This window comes from Danio rerio, chromosome 9 (assembly GCF_049306965.1).
Source record: "Danio rerio strain Tuebingen ecotype United States chromosome 9, GRCz12tu, whole genome shotgun sequence".
Lineage (NCBI taxonomy): Eukaryota > Metazoa > Chordata > Actinopteri > Cypriniformes > Danionidae > Danio > Danio rerio.
This window is the reverse complement of record NC_133184.1, coordinates 14,447,501-14,466,900: the sequence shown is the minus strand read 5'-3', so window position 1 is coordinate 14,466,900 and position 19,400 is coordinate 14,447,501. Positions and strand designations below refer to the sequence as shown.

General features: G+C 35.7%; 1 protein-coding gene across 4 annotated transcripts in view; it reads left to right on the top strand.

Moving 5' to 3' along the window:
* abcb6b (ATP binding cassette subfamily B member 6 (LAN blood group) b) overlaps positions 1-19,400 on the top strand; it is a 143,054-nt gene that overhangs the window by 46,999 nt on the left and 76,655 nt on the right. For 3 of the 4 annotated variants that reach the window (XR_012385227.1, XM_073912546.1, XM_005167518.6), the window contains exons 1-2: positions 18,355-18,767; positions 18,865-19,063. Coding sequence is in view for 1 of the 4 variants with exons in the window: in XM_005167518.6 (XP_005167575.1) it covers positions 18,681-18,767; positions 18,865-19,063 (286 nt within the window). In the remaining 3 variants the exon portion in view is untranslated. Of the gene's footprint in view, positions 1-18,354; positions 18,768-18,864; positions 19,064-19,400 lie in introns of those variants that run through there. The other variant, XM_073912547.1, reaches the window with a different exon arrangement.

The window sequence follows — 19,400 nt, the reverse complement described above, 5'->3', positions numbered from 1 at the left end:
AATTTGGATGCTTTCTTTCCATTAATTAACCCCAAGCATTCCTCTGTCTCCAGCTCCTCGGAGAAGCGTTTAATTCACAAACAGTCATTATGGCTGTAATCAGCTATTTTCCCTCTAAAATACTCATTGTTTTAAGATTCCACAGTTTATATCAGAGTTTTTTTTTTTCTCTTTGTCATTAAAGCAATCCTGAAGCAAGTATAATTTCATGAATGAATGTGTTCCAAGAAAATGCTTGACATTTTCCCCTGCTTACCATGAGCTCTTTGTACTGATTTCTGCTGAATTTCAAAGACATAGCCCAGCTAGCAGTGTCATCCATAGACTTAGACTGCCCCCCAGTGACACTCTTGTGTAATTCTGTTGTACTGATTAAACATCTACCCTTGGCGGTCATAAGAAAAGACTTTGTAGAAGTCTCCTGATTAATCATAAAAGAAAAATTTAATTACTGTCTCTTTAAAAATATTAATCAGCACCATTTTCAGCATTGATTTTAAAAATATATATTTGTTATGGAGCTCTTGTGGACTCTAAATTTTAATAATATTTAACAGTTTTTTAGCACTATTTTTATCATTTAAATGCAACTTTGGGTGGCACGGTGGCATGGTTAGCACTGTCCCCTCACAGCAAGAAGGTCACTGGTTTGAGTCCCGGCTGGGTCAGTTGGCATTTCTTTAAGGAGTTTGCATGTTCTCCTCGTGTTGGCGTGGGTTTCTTCCGGGTGCTCCAGTATCCCCCACAGTCCAATCTTAACAAATTGCCTTTTGGATTTTCATTCTAGACGCAGTACATTGTATCCAAGAGGTTAAAATAAGGATTTTAACATTCGTCCTTTTCTTTATTAATTCTTTAAAGTTTGGGTAAAGTTTTTTGGCTTTATTTTGATGTATATTTTATTGTATTATTTTGTTGTATTTCCTTGTTATATTCTGTTTTCTTTAAATTGTGATGTAATACTGTGGTGTGTTTCTGTATTTTCGCTTTTGAATATCTAAGTTTTATAATTTATAAATGTGTATTTTTTTCGTTTTTACTTGTTGTGAGATAATAGGAGATCATGTGATACCAAAGTGTACAAGAAAGTGTGCCTTACTGTGCACACTGGCTGTTTCTCAATAAGCATTCTTCAGAGATCTTGTATTTTCGTGTTCTTGTGTAAAGTCATCATTAACCGCTTAAGTTCAGTTCCAAAACTCAAGACTGCAAGAACGGAGGATGCATGAAACTTTAGGGATGTGTTCTTGATATCGAAGATGCATGAATGCAGACTTGAGCACTGCATTCACTCTAGAAGTCCCAGAAGTCATTGCGACTAGAAGTAGTAAGTGCAGCATTTTACATAGGTATTTAACTACAGACAAATAACGTATTTATCTCAGGAGTTCCCTAAATGACACTGTGAATATGAACATCACCATGAAAATCTTAAAGAAATAAACGCATTAAGGGTGTTTTTGATGAAGTTCATATTAAAATCTGTTTTATTTATATTGTGCAACGTATATTTGTAAAATCTTTATCCATAGTATATATTTTGAAAAGGGGGAAACAATAAATCAATGTATGAATGCTGTAATATTTAAATAATTTTCGATTAAAAGTGCGTGAAGGTCACGCGGCCATCAGGAAGAATGCAGTATCTCAATTCTCACATGGCGCATTCTCTGTTCTCTTGGGCTGTGTCCGAAACCACCTACAACTCAGTAGGTACTGCTTGCGAATTTAAATGTACTACTTGGCCGTTAGAAAAGTACTTTCTACACAGTATGAATGTGAAAAGTATGAAGGGAATTCTGACGTTCTACATTCGCCATTTTGTTATGGTCACATGACCTACCTGCGTCAGTTGCGTTGCTTCAGTCCCATTCATGAATTCTCTATAGCGGGGCATCATGGGATAGCGCAGCATGCATGGAATGTCACCGGAAGTAGTAAGTCCGGGTACTTACTGATACTGATTTTTGAATTCTATGAATTCATACATACTTCTCTGTTCGCATTCTGGTTTTAACGTACTGTATAATATGGAAGTATGCGGTTTCAGACGTAGCCTTGGTCTCTTGAGTTCGTTCTTCCGAGGTGACCTGGCAAGACCAGTCTTCACAAAAATGCGTTCTCTGCATTCTTGGAATTGAGAAACTGCCAGTGTCTGATGAAGAGCAGGTGGGCTTGAAACGTGACACGCTTTGTGTCAGTCTCTTTTCATTGAATAAGTTTGCAGTTTGGAGCCTTGGTGTTGCTGCCGTTTTGAAATGATTCTTGGTATAAGTATATCTGCTAAAATATTTTGTTGGGGGCACGGTGGCTCAGTGGTTAGCACTGTTGCCTCACAGCAAGTAGGTCACTGGGTTGGGCCAGTTGGCATTTCTGTGTGGAGTTTGCATAGAAGTTGCTCCGGTTACCCCCACAGTCCTAACACATTCGCTGTAGTTGAATTGGGTAAGCAAAATTGACCTTAGGGCTTACTCACACTATGCCATTCGTACCTTGCCCAGGCCCGTTGAGAGAGTATGGGTGTTTCCCAGTACTGGGTTGGGGCTGGAAGGGCATCCACTGCGTCAAACAAACCGGAATAGTTGGTGGTTCATTGCGTTGTGGCGACCATTGATAAATAAGGGACTAAACTGAAGCAAAGTGAATGACTAAAATATTTTGTTTTATAAACTACAAGAAATTTTACTAGATATAAAAGTCTTTTTTAGTCATGCAAAATGTAAAAAAGATACAATCTAAGGCAGGCTTGTCCAAACTCTGTCCTGGAGGGCCGGTGTCCTGCTGAGTTTAGCTCCAACTTGCTTCAACACACCTGCCAGGAAGTTTATTAGTACATCTAGCAAGAGCTTGATTAGCTGGTTCAGCTGTGTTTGATTAGGTTTGGACCTAAACAGTCCTGGACACTGGTCCTCCAGGACTGAGTTTGGACACCCCTGATCCAAGGTATGAGTGGGATGTATTGCACTTTTTTGTTTCTGTTTCTGACTCTTGTACTTTTTTTCTTACTGGCCTGTTGTTCCACAGAACTAATGCTAAACTAAGGGAATGACCTTTTTACCAACCCTTGTATAAAGGTGGTTTACTTTTTTTATCAGCTAATGTGATCTGAGATTGAACATCCATGCTACCATTTCCTCTCTATACAATGACAATGGCACTGCAGATGTACGATCGCAATCGCAGCTGAACGGCCATTTGACTGAGACAGATGCATTATTTTCTCCATTCTGAGGCACTCTAAATTGAATGTGTTAATAAGACGAGATCTTATCTGCTCTTGTAGGACACAAGCAGGACGGTTTATGGACCACTGACAGTAAGTCCATTGTGTTCGGCCAAACCACAAAATGAGATGAGATCTTATCCAGCCCTGTGTACAGCTCTGAATGGGTGTCAGGAGTGTTTTCTGTGAGTTATCTGTCACATGCTGCTGTTTCTAGAGTGAAGATGTAAGGTTGTGAGTATATACAGCTGAAAAAAACATCTTGAGCCATCCGTTTCCCTTATGTCAGGCAATGTGGATCTGATCTGGACAGACTTCATGTTCACGTCTGTTTCGGTTAGACCACAAAAAGTAGATAAAAGACGAAGCACCAGGGCAGGCAGAGATGCTTTCACTTTTTCTGACTGAATTTATTGATCATTGGACATCACGCAGAGCTCAACATCTTAGGCTGTTTAGAGAGCGGTTGTTCTGAGAGCGGGGCAAAGTCTGGCTTTTTGCTTCTACAAACCACAAATGCTCCAGCAGGATTCCCCAACGCGAGCAAGCTCTGTCTGAATCAAGGTTGTCCACACACATTCTTCCATCCTCCTCTTATAAGACCACAGACATATGTCACATGTCTGTCTTTTCAAAGTAGCATATAGATGTGTTCACACCATGAGGGAATTAATGATGTTTTGATTTGTAATAAGCAGTCTCCACACAGTACTCAGTATTACTTAATTAAGCTAATTAAATTTAGGCCTAATCCCAATTCTTTTTTTGTACCCCTACCCCTTCTTCTTAGCCCTTACAACCGAGGGTTAAGGGGAAGGGCTTCAAAATTTACCCCCAAAGAATTGGGACAGGACTACAGCACCTGTACACATCATCATATGTCCTCGCGATCTTTTGCTTCATATGAGATCACGACTGCTGTAGTTATTCCAGTTGTGTTATTGTTTGGTATTTATCTTCAGGAAATTACTGAAGGCATGTATTATGTCATCATAACGATCTAATGTGGTAATAAGATTGCAACTGTACTGTGCATTTACACAGCGGCCATATTCATCTATGTAAACACACGAAAACAACATTAACAATATAGAAGAACAATATGAATATAATGAAACATGTGTTTGTTTGTTGTAAAAAAATTTTATAATGACAAAAAAAATACTAATTAGTGGATCTCCTTACTTCCGGGTGCAGCTGTGGCTAGTGTATTCTGGATAATTTTTCCTACCCCTTGGTTTGGAGTGTGGTATTGAAAAATCTTCATTTGAAGGGGTGTATACCCCTTGCTCTTAGGCCTACGCCTTCAAGCTAAAGAGAATTGGAACACCACTACCCCTTCACGGGCACGTGCAAAACGATGGGTAGGGGTAAGGGGATGGGCTAAGGGGTAGAATTGGGTTTGGCCCTTAACATCCCTCATAAAAAAATACTGCACTTTTTGTAAAGTAATACTGCAGTTTTAGTTTACTTTATTAGTTATAACATTATTTACGTATATTGCAGTATTAACTGCAGTTTAACAGCACAGCTGCAGTACACCTATTGCAATAGTACTAAAGTGATACTACCACTACAATGCAGTACACTGCAGTGGTACCACAGCTACTATAATGCATATGACTGCTACTGCAATACAACTGAAGTACTTCTACAATACAACTGCAGTACAACTACTACTTTTCCTGCTCGGTGGACAATGGTTTCAAAATGAGGTTTCAGTACTTCAGTTGTACTACCACAATATATTGTACTGCACTTTTCAGAAGTACAAGTAACTACAGAATTACATGTACAATACTGCAATACATAATAAAGCTGAAGTGCACTTGTATTACATATGTACCTAAGTACAATAAATTATACCACTATATTGCCCCTCTCAGTTTTTTATTATTACTTCAGTTGTACTGCAGAATATTCTGCTGTTGAACTTTATTGTATTGTAGTTGAACTTTGTTTATGCCTCTGTACTGCAATTTTGCAGTTGCATTGAATTTTGCCACACTTATTCTTGTATATAGGCCTGTACTGTTCAGTTCACTGCAGTTATTTTGTATTATTTGTTTTTGCAGTTAAACTCTTAAAACTCTGCTTAGACAATTACTTGAATCCAAAAAAAAAAATATCCCTGAAAAAAGTACAAAATATTCTTGATAGATATTAAAGAACAGCCTCTTGGAACACTAGTGCGGTACAGTTCTTACCACACCATTGGCCTTTTAGACTACAGCCGTGCATTAAAGACGGAGCTTACTTGTTTGTGCTTCAGTTTACTCCAACTTTTACTACTGCTGAACTTCATTGTACTGTATTTGAACTGTGTTTATACCTAGTTGTATTTTTTTTACTGCAGTTATACTTCAATACACTGCTGTTGGACTGCATATTTACTTTGACAGTTTACTGCAGTTATTTTTTGTAAAGGATGAAAGGTTTTATATAAACTGATGTAACATTTTGTAGAAAGTTTCAAAATAGTGTATAGGTTAAGTAGTCATCACTTATTATTTAGCTTAATAAGTGCTGTACATACAGTAGTTTGCAACTGTTTATTTCCATATGAACAAAGTACAGACTTTGGTATTGTATTGCACAATGGAAATTTTAAAAAAGAGACAGGTTTAAAAGATCAGTTTTTACACTAATTTCATCAGTTGTGTGCATTCTGAATCATTCATTCATTCATTTATTTTCTTTTTGGCTTTGTCATTTTATTAATCTGGGGTCGGCACAGCGGAATGTACCGCCAACTTATCCAGCACATGTTTTATGCAGGGGATGCCCAGCTGCAACCCATCTCTAGGAAACATCCACACACACTCATACACTAAGGACAATTTAGCACACCCAATTCAACTGTACCGCATGTCCTTGGATTGTGGGGAAAACAGGAGCACCCGGATGAAACCCAAGCGAACGCGGGGAGAACATGCAAACTCCACACAGAAACGCCAACTGACCCAGCCAAGCCTCGACTTTTGCAGCACTACCTACTTTGCCACCGCGTCGCCCATTCTGAATCACACACACAAAAAATTAATTTCTCATCATGCAGTCAGCAAAAAAAATAAATAAAAATAAATAAATAAATATATATATATATATATATATATATATATATATATATATATATATATATATATATATATATATGTATATATAAATCACCAGCAGTAAACAAACCTCACATTAGTGGTAAGAGTCAAAAAGCCAGAATAAACTTGAATGAGGACAGTATTGTGGAGTAGCTATAGCTACTAGCATAGCTACATTTTTCAGTAGCTTGACAGTAGCTCAGTTACTAATGATACAGTGTAACTAGATGCCAGTAACTAGATGCAGTTTTGAGCAAGTAGCAGAGTAGCTTGAAAACAGCTACAGTCTATTTAGTGAATCTGCAATGGTCTGAAGCAGCAGAGCCTCATCTAATAAGATCTAATGTTACAATAGTGTATTACAGTCATTGTACAATCATCTATTGGTAAATCACACATCTGATGGTTTATTTATTTATTTTGTAAACTTTATTATTTATGTAACATCCGTTAAAATGGAAATCATGTATTCTAATTATTGTAAATTATCCTTAAGTAAGAATGCTATACAAGGGCTTCAGTAAAATTATTTACTTATTGCATTGCTACATTTAATTCTAACCCAGGCTTATTCTAAAAATGTGCTCTATATACAATTTTAAAGAGCGCCAAATACATCCCAGGAGCTACGTTTTTTGCAGTTTTTATTTTCGCAAATTCACCAAACGACTCTATTTGCTCTTTCAGATCTCAAATTTCTCTCGCGAGTGCCATTCGTGCCTGTTGTTCTTGTGTAAATCCACCAGAGGCTGCTGTCGACTGACTGACTGACTGACTGACTGACTGACTGACTGACTGACTGACTGGCTGGCTAATCAACGGACCCACCCTACTCCTTTCCTAAACCCAACCAATAGTGTTTTCAAAAGCACAGATTAGCTGCTTTTCCACTATCGTGCCAAACCGTTCTAAGAACACTTCGGTACGGTTACGGTTGTTTCTCCACTGAGCCTGGAACGGCGCGGCACGATTACAAACCGTTCTCGGCCCGGAATTCTCGGCACGGTTAGACAACCGTGCTGAACTGTGCTGACAGATTCTGTGTTGACGTCGCGACTCGGTTGCTAAGCTACCACAGCTGGCTCAGCAGAAGCGCGCTAGTCATCAGACATCCTCAATAAACTACAGTAGATTTAATATAAAATAATGATCCAGGTCTAAACGATACAGTTTGAAAAGGGTTTTAAAACCATAGAGCAGTCTCTGGCAGAGAAGTGAAAAACTCATCACATTATTTTATTCATTAAAGTTATTATTTTATTGTCTTGAATACAGACCTACTTCGCCTGCCTGAATGTGAGTTTATTGCACGCAGCGCTGTATTTCACAGCACAAAACTCCCTCTGATCCGGGAGAGACATGCCAGCGACTTGCGCTGCTGATTTCTTTTCCAGCTGCGCATCGAATAAAGCGAATAAAGTCACGCTTTGCATCGTAGATGTCCAAATTCCACAACAACATCACTATATCCATGGGACACGAACTTGCAGACTCTTTTAACAACGAGGAAATAATTGCACTTTTTAATTCAAAGCTAGGACAGCTTGTTAATACCGGCGAGACCACCTGAAGGACGTCGTGTTGTAATGTCGGCCGTCCAAATGACTTTGCTTGACAGCTTTACGGAGCGGCACTGTGACTAGTACTGTTGTACGATTTATATTATAGCATATGCACTAATAAACAAGTAAAAAGAATGAATGAATTAAATAAATATGGATTCTTAAATGTCAGTATTGCTTTTACTCAAAAAATATCAATACGTTTTGACAAATGTTTTATAAAAAAAAAAAGAGCAATTTTCATCATTTCAGCTAAAGGCAATTATATGATTCAGTTATACATAAGTTATATGACATTTATGAGGCATGTAACATGTTTCTGTGTTTTTGTTTTTTTGTTCTTAGTGATCTTTAATATAGCTACGCAAATATTTTCTAAAACGTCTAGCAATAATTCGCCTACAGCTTGTTAGTTAATTATGAACAAAAAATAATAATAATAAAAATAAAATGATCAAAATAAAAAGATAATAGAGCAGCATTTTGCTAAATATAATAGTGCTTTATATGCTTTAAATCCTGCTATATATGTGTTGTTTCATATTCGTTTTTTTATTTCACTTGCTGCATTCGTTATTTAATGTTTGAATAGTAAAACAAATAACAGCCATTGCTTAATTGGTTTCATTTTACCATCAAAATGTAGTATATTTTATATCATTATCAACTTTTGATATAAAAACGCAGTGTAATTTAATTAATTGTTAAAAATGAAATAATTTATGTGCTGTGTTTTTATTAGTGAAAGTGCCCGCTCACCTTTGACAAGGCATGTCCAAAATTATATTTCTGCCACTATAATGCAAATGCACTATTATTGTTGTCTTATCATTGTTTATTTTTCTGTTATGTTCAGATATTTTAAATATTATTTATTTCCCCTCCAATTATTTTCAATCATCACGTTACATTTTGGTAATTTTCCCTCCAAATAAATTTAGCCAGAGCTGCGCAACATATAAAAAAATAAGGGTTCACATGTACCGATATTTAGCACCCCTATTTGATAGAGCGGCATAACAGTGTTTAGTCACATGGTTGCTTTTGCTTTTATGAAAAAAAAAAAAAAAGTTTCGGCTCTTATTTAACTTTAATTGAACAAAGGGAGCCGTTTACATGCGTTACCAAGGCAACTACTGATGCGTTTTGTGTAATGTTTTAAAGAGCTTTGTCGCAGCACGACAGTGGAAAATGAAACCTTATCCGTGCTGTCTGGCCCGGTTTGGCACGGAATGGAACAGTTCTGTTTAAAGAACGATTCAGCACGATAGTGGAAAAGCGGCTATTGACTTACCCACCCACTTCCCATAACCCAACCGACAGTTTTAAAAAGCAATCCTGAAAAAGAAAAACTCTCGCCTCTTTTTTACCACGTTTTCAGCTTTGATCACATTCTCACTCCATTATTTACTTGTTTATTTTATGTTTTTGTCTTACCTGCTCTCTGGAACAGTTCTTTTTTAGATTCGAACCCCATCGTCATGGTCAGCTCCTCTCTGCATCTCAAGTCCACCGTCGTACAAATACATATCCCAACCACAAAATAATTATGTATTTATAATAATTATACATAAACCATTATAACTGCATGGCAATGTACAAAATCATGCATTATACATATTATTGTATTACAGTTTTGCCGTGGTAACAACTGAATTATGCCTGCAACCCATTTTTTATACAAAAATCTTTGTATTCGAATGCTATTACTTTTCATTTGCTTTACATAATTTTTAACATTCAGTGTTTTATTCTTCTCTTCTCACACATATGCAAAAATGTCACAGCAAATAATAAAATATTATTCACAACTTAAAAGTAAAAAGCTCAATTATAGGTCTAACTTTAACAAATAAGAAAAAGTTAAGTTTAATAAATAAGCAACGGTCCCTGCAAACTTCTCCATTTTTTTTAAATAATCATCCATTATAAAATACTGTACATTAATTTTAACAATGAGTGATTAAAAACTGTCTAAGCAGTAAAATTATGTTATAATGATCCGTGCGCTGAGAGCACACATACACAATGCGTTTGCTCCTTGACACTCGTGCCTAATTTTTTTTTATTGCTTTTACCTTGACCACAATCAATTCATCATAATTCATTATGTATCAATACTTGAATATACTTTCTTTTAAAGATATCACCTAGGTTTAGGTGAATGAAAGAGCTTCCCCTAATTCTGGCTGATAATTTTTTTTTGTCACTTTAATGAGGAAAGCAAGTAGGAAACATCATGTTTGTCATTAAACTGGGCAAAGACTAACCCCTAAAGAGTTCAGTAATGTTGGAGGTGAAGTGTCATTGGTTTGGGGTGTTTTCTGCAGCAGGAGTGGATCTTCTTAGCTACTGTCAACCCAGGTTCATTCTGAAAATGTACCGCTATATATATTTCTGGAGAGCGTCAATTACATCCCAGGAGCTAGGTATTTTTATTTATTTTTTTTGCAGTTTTTGTTTTCGCAAATCCACCACTGTGTACGCTTTTTCAGATCTTCTCCGCAGATCTTCAGCTGTACTTACGTAAATCCACCAGAGGTCGCTGTTGACTGACTGAATGACTGTCTGTCTGACCGATCGACTGACCCAACCTCCTCCTTCCCTAAACCCAACAAATAGGGTTTTGAAAAGCACTGATTGACCCACCAATATAGATGAAAATATATGAAAACGGCAAAAGACAGTACATTCGCGAGATGGATGTACGTGCATACAGAGTCATTTCACTGACAAATGTCGTAAGCACAGTATTAATAGTCAAGCGCGCATTTATGTAATATGAGCGAGCGAACGCACCGGTTTCCTCTGTTTATAGACAAAACTCCTTGCGTGCCGTGCACTCAAAACACTTGCTGCTCACGTGCGAATGATCTGCTCTCGCGCTGTCAGATGATGAAGACTCACAATCTTTGCCTAGTGTTTGCTCCTCTTTTTGTGGTTTTGCTCTTCAGAGATTCTCCTGTTAAATTGTTATCCCAAAAATGTTGATATGGTTTACATATTGCTACGCCTACGTTTACTTTAGTACTGTTTAAAACACTGTACATGCCGATATGTATTCAGGGGCCCTGTGGAACAACTTTTCCCCAAAATAAAGAGGTAAGGGAAAATCTCATCAACAATGTGAAAGACAGCAGAGACTAGTTCACTTTTAGTTGCCATGATTCTTTACATTCAGCATCTATTGTCTGTATCTTTAAGTGTTTGAAACTGGAAATATCTTATCACATAATATACAGCCAAAAATGTTATGGTTTATTAGATTAAAAATGTAATATGTAAGTCTATTTTAGTATTTTGGTTATTGTTAATAAATAGTGCACCAATATAAGTCACATCAAAAAGCATGAAAGGAAGAAGGAATATAATATATCTGCATATAATCGCACTGAGCGAGCAGTGCCCTGAGAGTGCGCAAGAAAATTTGTGCACAAGCAGTGAATATTTGAGAGAGCGTAAGAAAATCTGCATGCGAGCAGCATATAGTTAAGAGCTCACAAGCAGTTTTGTCCACAAACAGAGGAAATTGGTGCACAAGCATTATATTGAGAAAGCTATGTTCATCATGCTCACTTTGCATGACAGTTTTGTGTTGTGAACCTGAATTTAAAGTGAATAAAATAATGGCAACAATAAGAAACTAAAAAAAATCTACATCTTGTCATGGTAATGGAGTTTACATATAGGCCTGGTGTGTCTAATATGAATAGTTAAGCTATTCACAGATATTGCCAGATAATCACTTTATCCCTACCATACTTTTAACAGACTTAGATCATTTGTAATTCTGACAGTCATCCTTTCTGGCACTGTCTTGAGCCTTCACATTGCCAATTATATACTATATTGTTAGTAGCCTGGACAGGTTACAGTCATTCTGCTATAGCAAATCACTTTCTACTGGGTGTAAAATGCTCTGCAGTACGGTCATTTTAGAATGTTTAGTTCTAATTCTGTAGTTATTTTGATGAAAGTAACTAAAAAGTAATATAAGAGTAATGTAACATATCACAATTCTGAGACAGTAGTTTTGTAAGGTTAGTAACAGTCTATAATGTATTACAGTTTGGAAGTAACCTGCACAACACTGTTTCTGGCTGCATAATTCACGATCTCCAGAAATGGATGTAGGGCTACGTTTAAAGAATGAGCCTATGTTGGCTACTGTACATGATAGAATCAAGGCAAATGTTTATCAGTAGGGATAACATCACCCAATTAATAATACCATTGATTTGATTTTCATTTGTATGATATTAAATGTAAGAAACAATATTTTTCAGTTAGTAAAAATGAAGTCTATGCATTAGAGGCTTCCATGAGACTTATTATTTTGAATATAGCTAAAATAAACAAAGTATAAAAACATAAACTCATTTAAAATACAAAAATAGCTTATAAAAGTTAGTTTTTATGAACAAAATCAATCATTTTTATTCCATACGATACCATTTTCTGTACCGCAGTTTAAAAAAACACTGCATTTTAACACATTAATCATTCATTCATTCATTTTCTTGTCGGCTTAGTCCCTTTATTAATCCGGGGTCGCCACAGCGGAATGAACCGCCAACTTATCCAGCAAGTTTTTATGCAGCGGATGCCCTTCCAGCCGCAACCCATCTCTGGGAAAAACACATTAATGAACGAGCATATATTAAACACTGGTTTCTTTGTCACATCTGTATAGTATGTGCACTGGTTGGACAGAAAGCCAATAGGTGCCTGTGACACAGAAGAGCCCATCCTCAAAATTAAAAACAGTCCATGAAAGACCCAGTTGTACCGATGATTGCGACTGAGTTGAAAATCTAGGATAATATATACAGTACAGATGTGAAAGCGCGGGAGGAAAAAATGATTTCAGAATAGATGGAGTGATTGAGATCAAATAAAGCTGATCCCTTTTGTGTCCTGCACAGAATCGAAAATACCAATCATTTCTCCAGGTGGCTCAAGTCATTCTCCCTGCCGGACTCCCTAGGATTAAATTGATTTTTACCTTCTTTTTTCACCCTCCCGTCTCCCTAAAATTGCAATTTGCTGCTTCAGATGGATTACAAAGAGGAAAATCACCACTGGAGAGAGACAGCATCCACACTTTCCCACTAGGCTCGGCAATAAGAACTGGAGCGCACAACAAAGAGTGGAGCGAAATGAGCTGCGTGATGGACAGCACACACTCGCTCAACGGGACAAAAGCCTTCATAATGACCAGTTGACAGGCGGAAGGCCATTACCACACACACAAAGCCACGATAAGATAAAACAGATCTGTAACTGTCCTGTCATAGAAACCAGCCCATTGTGGACTGGAAATGATAAGATTTCTTCTCCCGCTACACTCTCCACTCATCTTCACCCACGTTTTTCTTTTTCCCCCTCTGTTTTTTTCACCCCTCTTTTGTGTGTCTTGGGAAAGGCAGCTGCTTTTCTTTTCTCCTTCCTCCCATGTGGGGGGAAAGAAAGAGCGAGGATTGAAAGCAGAAATAGGCCTTAAACTGCTTTTGTAAAAAGACACAAAGCACTGAAAGTCTGTTGTTCCACTATGCATTATTTTACAGTATAATCTACACTGTAAACTGAAAATCAGGTGATGAGAAAGTCATATGATGAACAAGGGCTCATCACAAACTCTTCTGGCATATGTAGAAGGTGCACTTTTATTCACACTACAATTAAAAATCATCTTGGTACCACAATTAAAATAAAGTAATGCATAATTGAAGTTTCACAAACTAATTTCGAGAGGAGCATGTGATATGATTGATTGCTGCTGGTATCTCATCTGTAATCATTAGTAAGCCAATCTAATTATTCCAAACTCACTATAAAATCCCAGTCTAGCATTACTAGCTTATTTTTTTAATTTTTGAAGAGGCACTTGTGACTTTATATCACGAGTACATTATTTTTTACAAAATGTTTCCTTCCTATTAAAAATAAATATATTTCCAATCTGAAATGTTATGGGGAGAGAAAAAGTTGCAGGTTGATCAATCACATCAAAAGATTTTGCGATGCGCTTTAGGAGGTACGCCACTGACAACGTAATTCTCTTCGCTCTTAACTCATCTAGTTTCTGTCAATCAGGCAACGATGGTTGTAAAGCTTATTCCAACTAGGTGCACTATTTGCAATAGCCTAAAAAGACACTCCGAAATTGGTCTTTTTTTCCCCCCGCAGGGGCTCCAAGTGCGCACGGGCCTCTGGGCCTCTAAGGCCCATTGGTTAATCCGGCCCTGCCCACCATCCAACAACAGGACCTCCACATACAGTATGTTCACCTCCAAGATCATCTGAGACCAGCCACCCAGACAGGTGCCGCAACAAGCATTTTGCATAACCAATGGATTTCTAGACAAACTATTAGAAACGGTCTACCACAAAGCCTCAACTGCAACTTGTTGCTTTGTGGTCCAAATCATGACAGATTAAAAGTCTTTCTCCCCACAGTAAAGCAATACATTATGTTGTTGTCACATTACTTTTTTTTAGCAATAAAAGTCAGTTGGCTGTTGTTAAGAAAGTTGGCCACCTTCAACGCAAAAACAACAACAACAACAACAACAAATATCCTGGGGCCTGTTTCAGAAAGAAGGTTAAGTGAAAACTCAGAGTATTTTAACCCTGAAATGAGAGAAACTCTGGGTTTTCCGTTTCAAAATGGCAGGTTTGTTAAACTGGAGAAAGCAGGGTAAGTCAAGCCTGTTTCTGAAAGAGAGGTAACTTTAACTCAGAGTCAGTTATTGTGGTAACTTACTCTGTGAACCTAACCTGGTCTGGAGCAGGTTTTAATCTCTAAACTCAGTTTCTGTCGGTCTCCTCCCCTTTTTTAAAGATGAAGTGGTATTTCTTGCCATAGCCTTGCGTTTCCACCCACCTATTTTAATGCTCATTTTGGATATGTGCATAAAAACGATTGATAGAAACGTCATGATGCACATAACTTTTTAAAATATGCATAAAAAACACGCATAATTGAGCAGGATAAACTTTTATTCGATAGAAAATAATCACATAAAATACGATGTAAACACTTTTACTGAACAAATTACAGTATGTACATTAAAAAAAGGTCATGATCATATGATGATGAAAATGTGTGTGAATGAACAAACCAGCAGGCTGAGTACACTGTAACACGTCTTAAATGTTGTTTTAGTCATTCTAAAATGAATTAACTGTTTCAGTAGTGTACATTATTAATTACCTCAGAGCGTCTCATGGCTTCAAACGCCCCCACGTGTTCATTGTGTTTCAGCATTGTCTTCTGACATGGAGGCGCAAGTACATTAATTAAATAAAGAAATAATTTACACAGCTTCTTCTACCACAGTAAATTCTGTTTTTACTGTTGATATTTTGGTGCCAGTTTAATCAAGAAGTGACGATTTTTTTCTCTTTGACTCGTTAGATGGAATTTCTGCTTTATTCACAACTTTTATGCAATATTCCAGTTTTGCACATACAATTATGTAATATATTTGGATGGAAACATAGCTATAGCCTACGTTTTAGTCCCAGACGGAAGAACTGTACGAGAATGGCTTATCCTTTTTTAATAAATAATTAAATTAAATTCACCTTCGACATGCACTGTAACTAGATTAATGGGATTATTATTCTTTCTAAAAATTATTTTTAGTACTGCTTACCTTCTAAATGTTATATCAACCTCTATCACTTGATCAATAAAAAAGGCAGACACACAAGTGCACTGTTAAATCTATTAAAACTGATAAATGTGTATAAAAGTTTAGAAAAAAATTAAAAACGTCACACATTACATTACTTATTTTATTATACTTAAATATTTAAATACTTAAAAAGTGAAATCAAGCATTAACTTGAGCAGCTGTTTTCCCACGCTAACTGTCTCTGCTTTACTGATGGTTGCTTCTTTTCAAATACAAATGCTCATATATTTGCTATTACTTTGCATGAGAACATCAAGTTCAGCTGGAGAAAGAAATGGTGATCTCTTTTATAAGATGTTGCCATAGTCACTCGTAATGTCTGCGCTCCATTGATAATGCCTTTTTATAGTCACGGTGCACGCGCTTAACTCTGAGTTGGTCTACTCGAAGTTGATTGACCCAACTCAGATCAGCTGTTCTGAAACCGAAAATTCAGAGTTTTTAATCTCTCGGTAAATCAACTCAGAGTTCAAGTTTAAACTCTGAGTTGGTTGGACCTCCTTACTGAAACAGGCCCCTGATGACCCAAAACGAAAATACTTACGTTTTCTTGTAAAATCAGGCTGAGATTTGGCTGTATTAATGGCTTGTATCCACAAGGTGGCGCTGCAAACTATAAAATAAAAAGGTGTAGCGCTTTAGAAAGCGACTGGTGAAAACATATATACAGACATGATGGAATTTGATATGGAATAGCTGCATTAGTAGAAGATTTAGGTAAATTAGAGCTAATGAAGAACACTTATAAAATATTCCTATTCATGAAAGATTCAATGGATCCTGATTTCCCACAAAAAAACTTTAGGCAGCTCAGTTGTTTTTAATACACTAAATTATCATCAAATTACATTTCTGAAACGTCATGTAGCATGTCTGGTGTAATCATGCTGAAAATTTGCCAATGACATTTTTTACCTCTTTTAATATAAAATGAAAAAAATATATACTGTTAAAATATTTAAAAATATCACCATTTAATTGTATATTTGATTATTTATATATATATATATATATATATATATATATATATATATATATATATATATATATATATATAAAATAATCATTAAGTGTATATTTGATTATATATATATATATATATATATATATATATATATATATATATATATATATATATATATATATATATATATAATTATTATTATTTTTTTTTTTTAAATAAAATAACTTCTTAAAGGAGTCTTGCAGACCCCACAACTTTTGTGGGAGTGTATTCTCATACGCATCTATTACTATCACTTGTTGCTCATTTTTTGGTTTTGTTTTATTGCTTCTATTGTTCTCCAATTATAAATAACTTGCAATTAAATCATCTGCTAACAGCTAGCCAATAAATTATTAAAAGTATACATTTCAACAGGTTTTATGTACAAATTTATCATTTGAAATATTAAGTTTCTTATAATGTTCTCATGTGGAGCTCTACAAACTGTTGTTCATGGTCTTGTTCATTGTATTGTAGACCTAATTCCCTATGACTGGAAAAATCTACCATATTTACTGATACATAAAAATGAAAATGCCAAAATAATGAATCACGATTCTAATGAATCACTCGATTAGATTTTGGGGTATTAAAGTATGGAATAATTTAGCTCATATAATAAAAAATTGTTCCTCTTTAACAGGTTTTATGAAATGCATAATGAATCACTTTAATGTTGTTTTGTAAGAACTCTGTATGGTTTAATTCTATTTTTATGGTTGTGTATATATATTTCATTCATAATTTTCATATTTAATTCAGTAATTTTCTTTGTGTGTATTACTCACTTAAAATTGGAATTTAGCATTTGTTAAATTGTTTTGTTATTGCTTTTTATTATTATTTAGGTATCTACATGAGCCCTTTGGGCTTTTTTGTCTCTTGTAAATTATGGCTTATTTTGTTAAACTTTATTTTATTTTTTCAAATATTTTTGTATTCTTGTGCAAATGAAAAGAAAAAACAACTGAAATGAAACTGCAAAGTATTTCAGTTTAACAAACGTTTTAACAGTAGCTGTTTACTTAGTTACAAGAGTTTAACAGTTTTTTTTTCTAATTTGTTTCAAGTGTATTTTTACATTGTGGCATTTCTAATGATATTATGGCATGACATTTTAATTCATTGATTATAGTTCATAAATTTCATGTTAACTAGCAATGTTAAGGAATGCAATGCATTAAATGCTAAGAAAATAACAGAGGGCATTAAGCATGTCCCTTTTTTAAGATAAATACTATAGAAGTCAATGGTTAGGTTTTTTATTTTCAAATATTTTTTCAAATAATTTTTTTTTTTTCAAATGCAAAAGCAAACTCAAACAGGTTTGTGACAAGTGAAGTTTGATTAAATAATATTTTAATATTTTTTTCTGGGTGAACCCAAACCTGTGTAACATATTTTTTGTTGTTGTTCACAAGATACAAAAAAATATCGTTCAGTATTTTAAAATTACTATCACAATGATAATTGAAATGTAAGTACTTTTTCTAACAGTTTAACTAAATTCTATATTAAGTTGAGTATTGACATATGACAAGTGTTACTTTTCTCAACGTTGCTCAGTCTGGACCAATCACCGTTCTCTTTAATTGTTTGTAACGGAATGCAGTGTAATGTAATTGCATTGACGTAATTACATCTGTCAATCCTTAAAATAAAATAAAATAAACATTTAAAACGTTATACTTTGTAGACCACAATTAACTTTAAATTCAAGCTAATCGGAGTATTTGCCTTTCTGAGCCACCACGCGCCCCCTGGAGGTATGTTTTTATGAAAACACAAGCAAGCGGCAATTGAAGCTCGACAACCATTCTTTCACAACACCTAAGGTAGAAAAACAGCCTTTTCGAGTGTTTAAAAGCGTCAGCGGTTTCATTTTAACATCCAGCCACATGACTGCAAGTATATCAGTCACGTGAAAGCTGGCCATATGATTAGCAGACTGCGTTTCCCTTTCAGCTAAACATCGCCGGTCAGAAGAAAACATTACACGCGCACATTTGCACTTTAAAACTCACGATGATGGAATGATGTATTCAGACTCTGTTTTTGAGGGCGTAAATGTCCATACGAAGTTAAACAATGGTAAACAAGAACTCCAAAAAACGCACAAAACAAAATGCCTTGGGAAACGAAACTGAGAAAGCATCATTTGCACTGACTGTGGAGGTAAGAACAACAATCAATGCATAATAAACCACTTCACTTCTAATCACTGTCAATGAATTTACCCTCTATGTGTTCCTAAAATGTGTATATAATTTAGCATGAAAGAGATGGCAACGTGGAACAGATCTCTAGAAGGTCAGCTTGGCAAGACTTCAGGAGGAAAGTGTGCCTGCTGGTGCCATACATGTGGCCCCGGGGAAGTGTGTGGCTGCAGGTTCTAGTGATTCTGTGTGTTGGACTGCTGGGTCTTGAGCGGGTCATCAATGTGTTTGTACCCATTTACAGCAGGAATATAGGTAAGAAGACTGCTCCTCAACTCTGTCAGAAGTTCCAAATTGACAAAATTCCTAAAAACTGAATTTCTATGTTTTTCTTACTGTTTTGTCTTATAAAATGTTAATTATGAGGTTTCAGAGGTTGAATTTCATTAATATGCAACTAAAATAGTTTTTTTTTTTAATGTAAAATCTCATCACCTCAGGAAGCAAAATGCTCTCAGTCCAAGTATGCTACTGTTCAAACGTTTAGTGCTTGTATGATTTCTTACTAATGTATATTTTGTTGAATGTTAACAAAATTCCAATTTTCAACGATCATTGATTCATTTTCTTTTCACCTCACTCCCTTTATTAA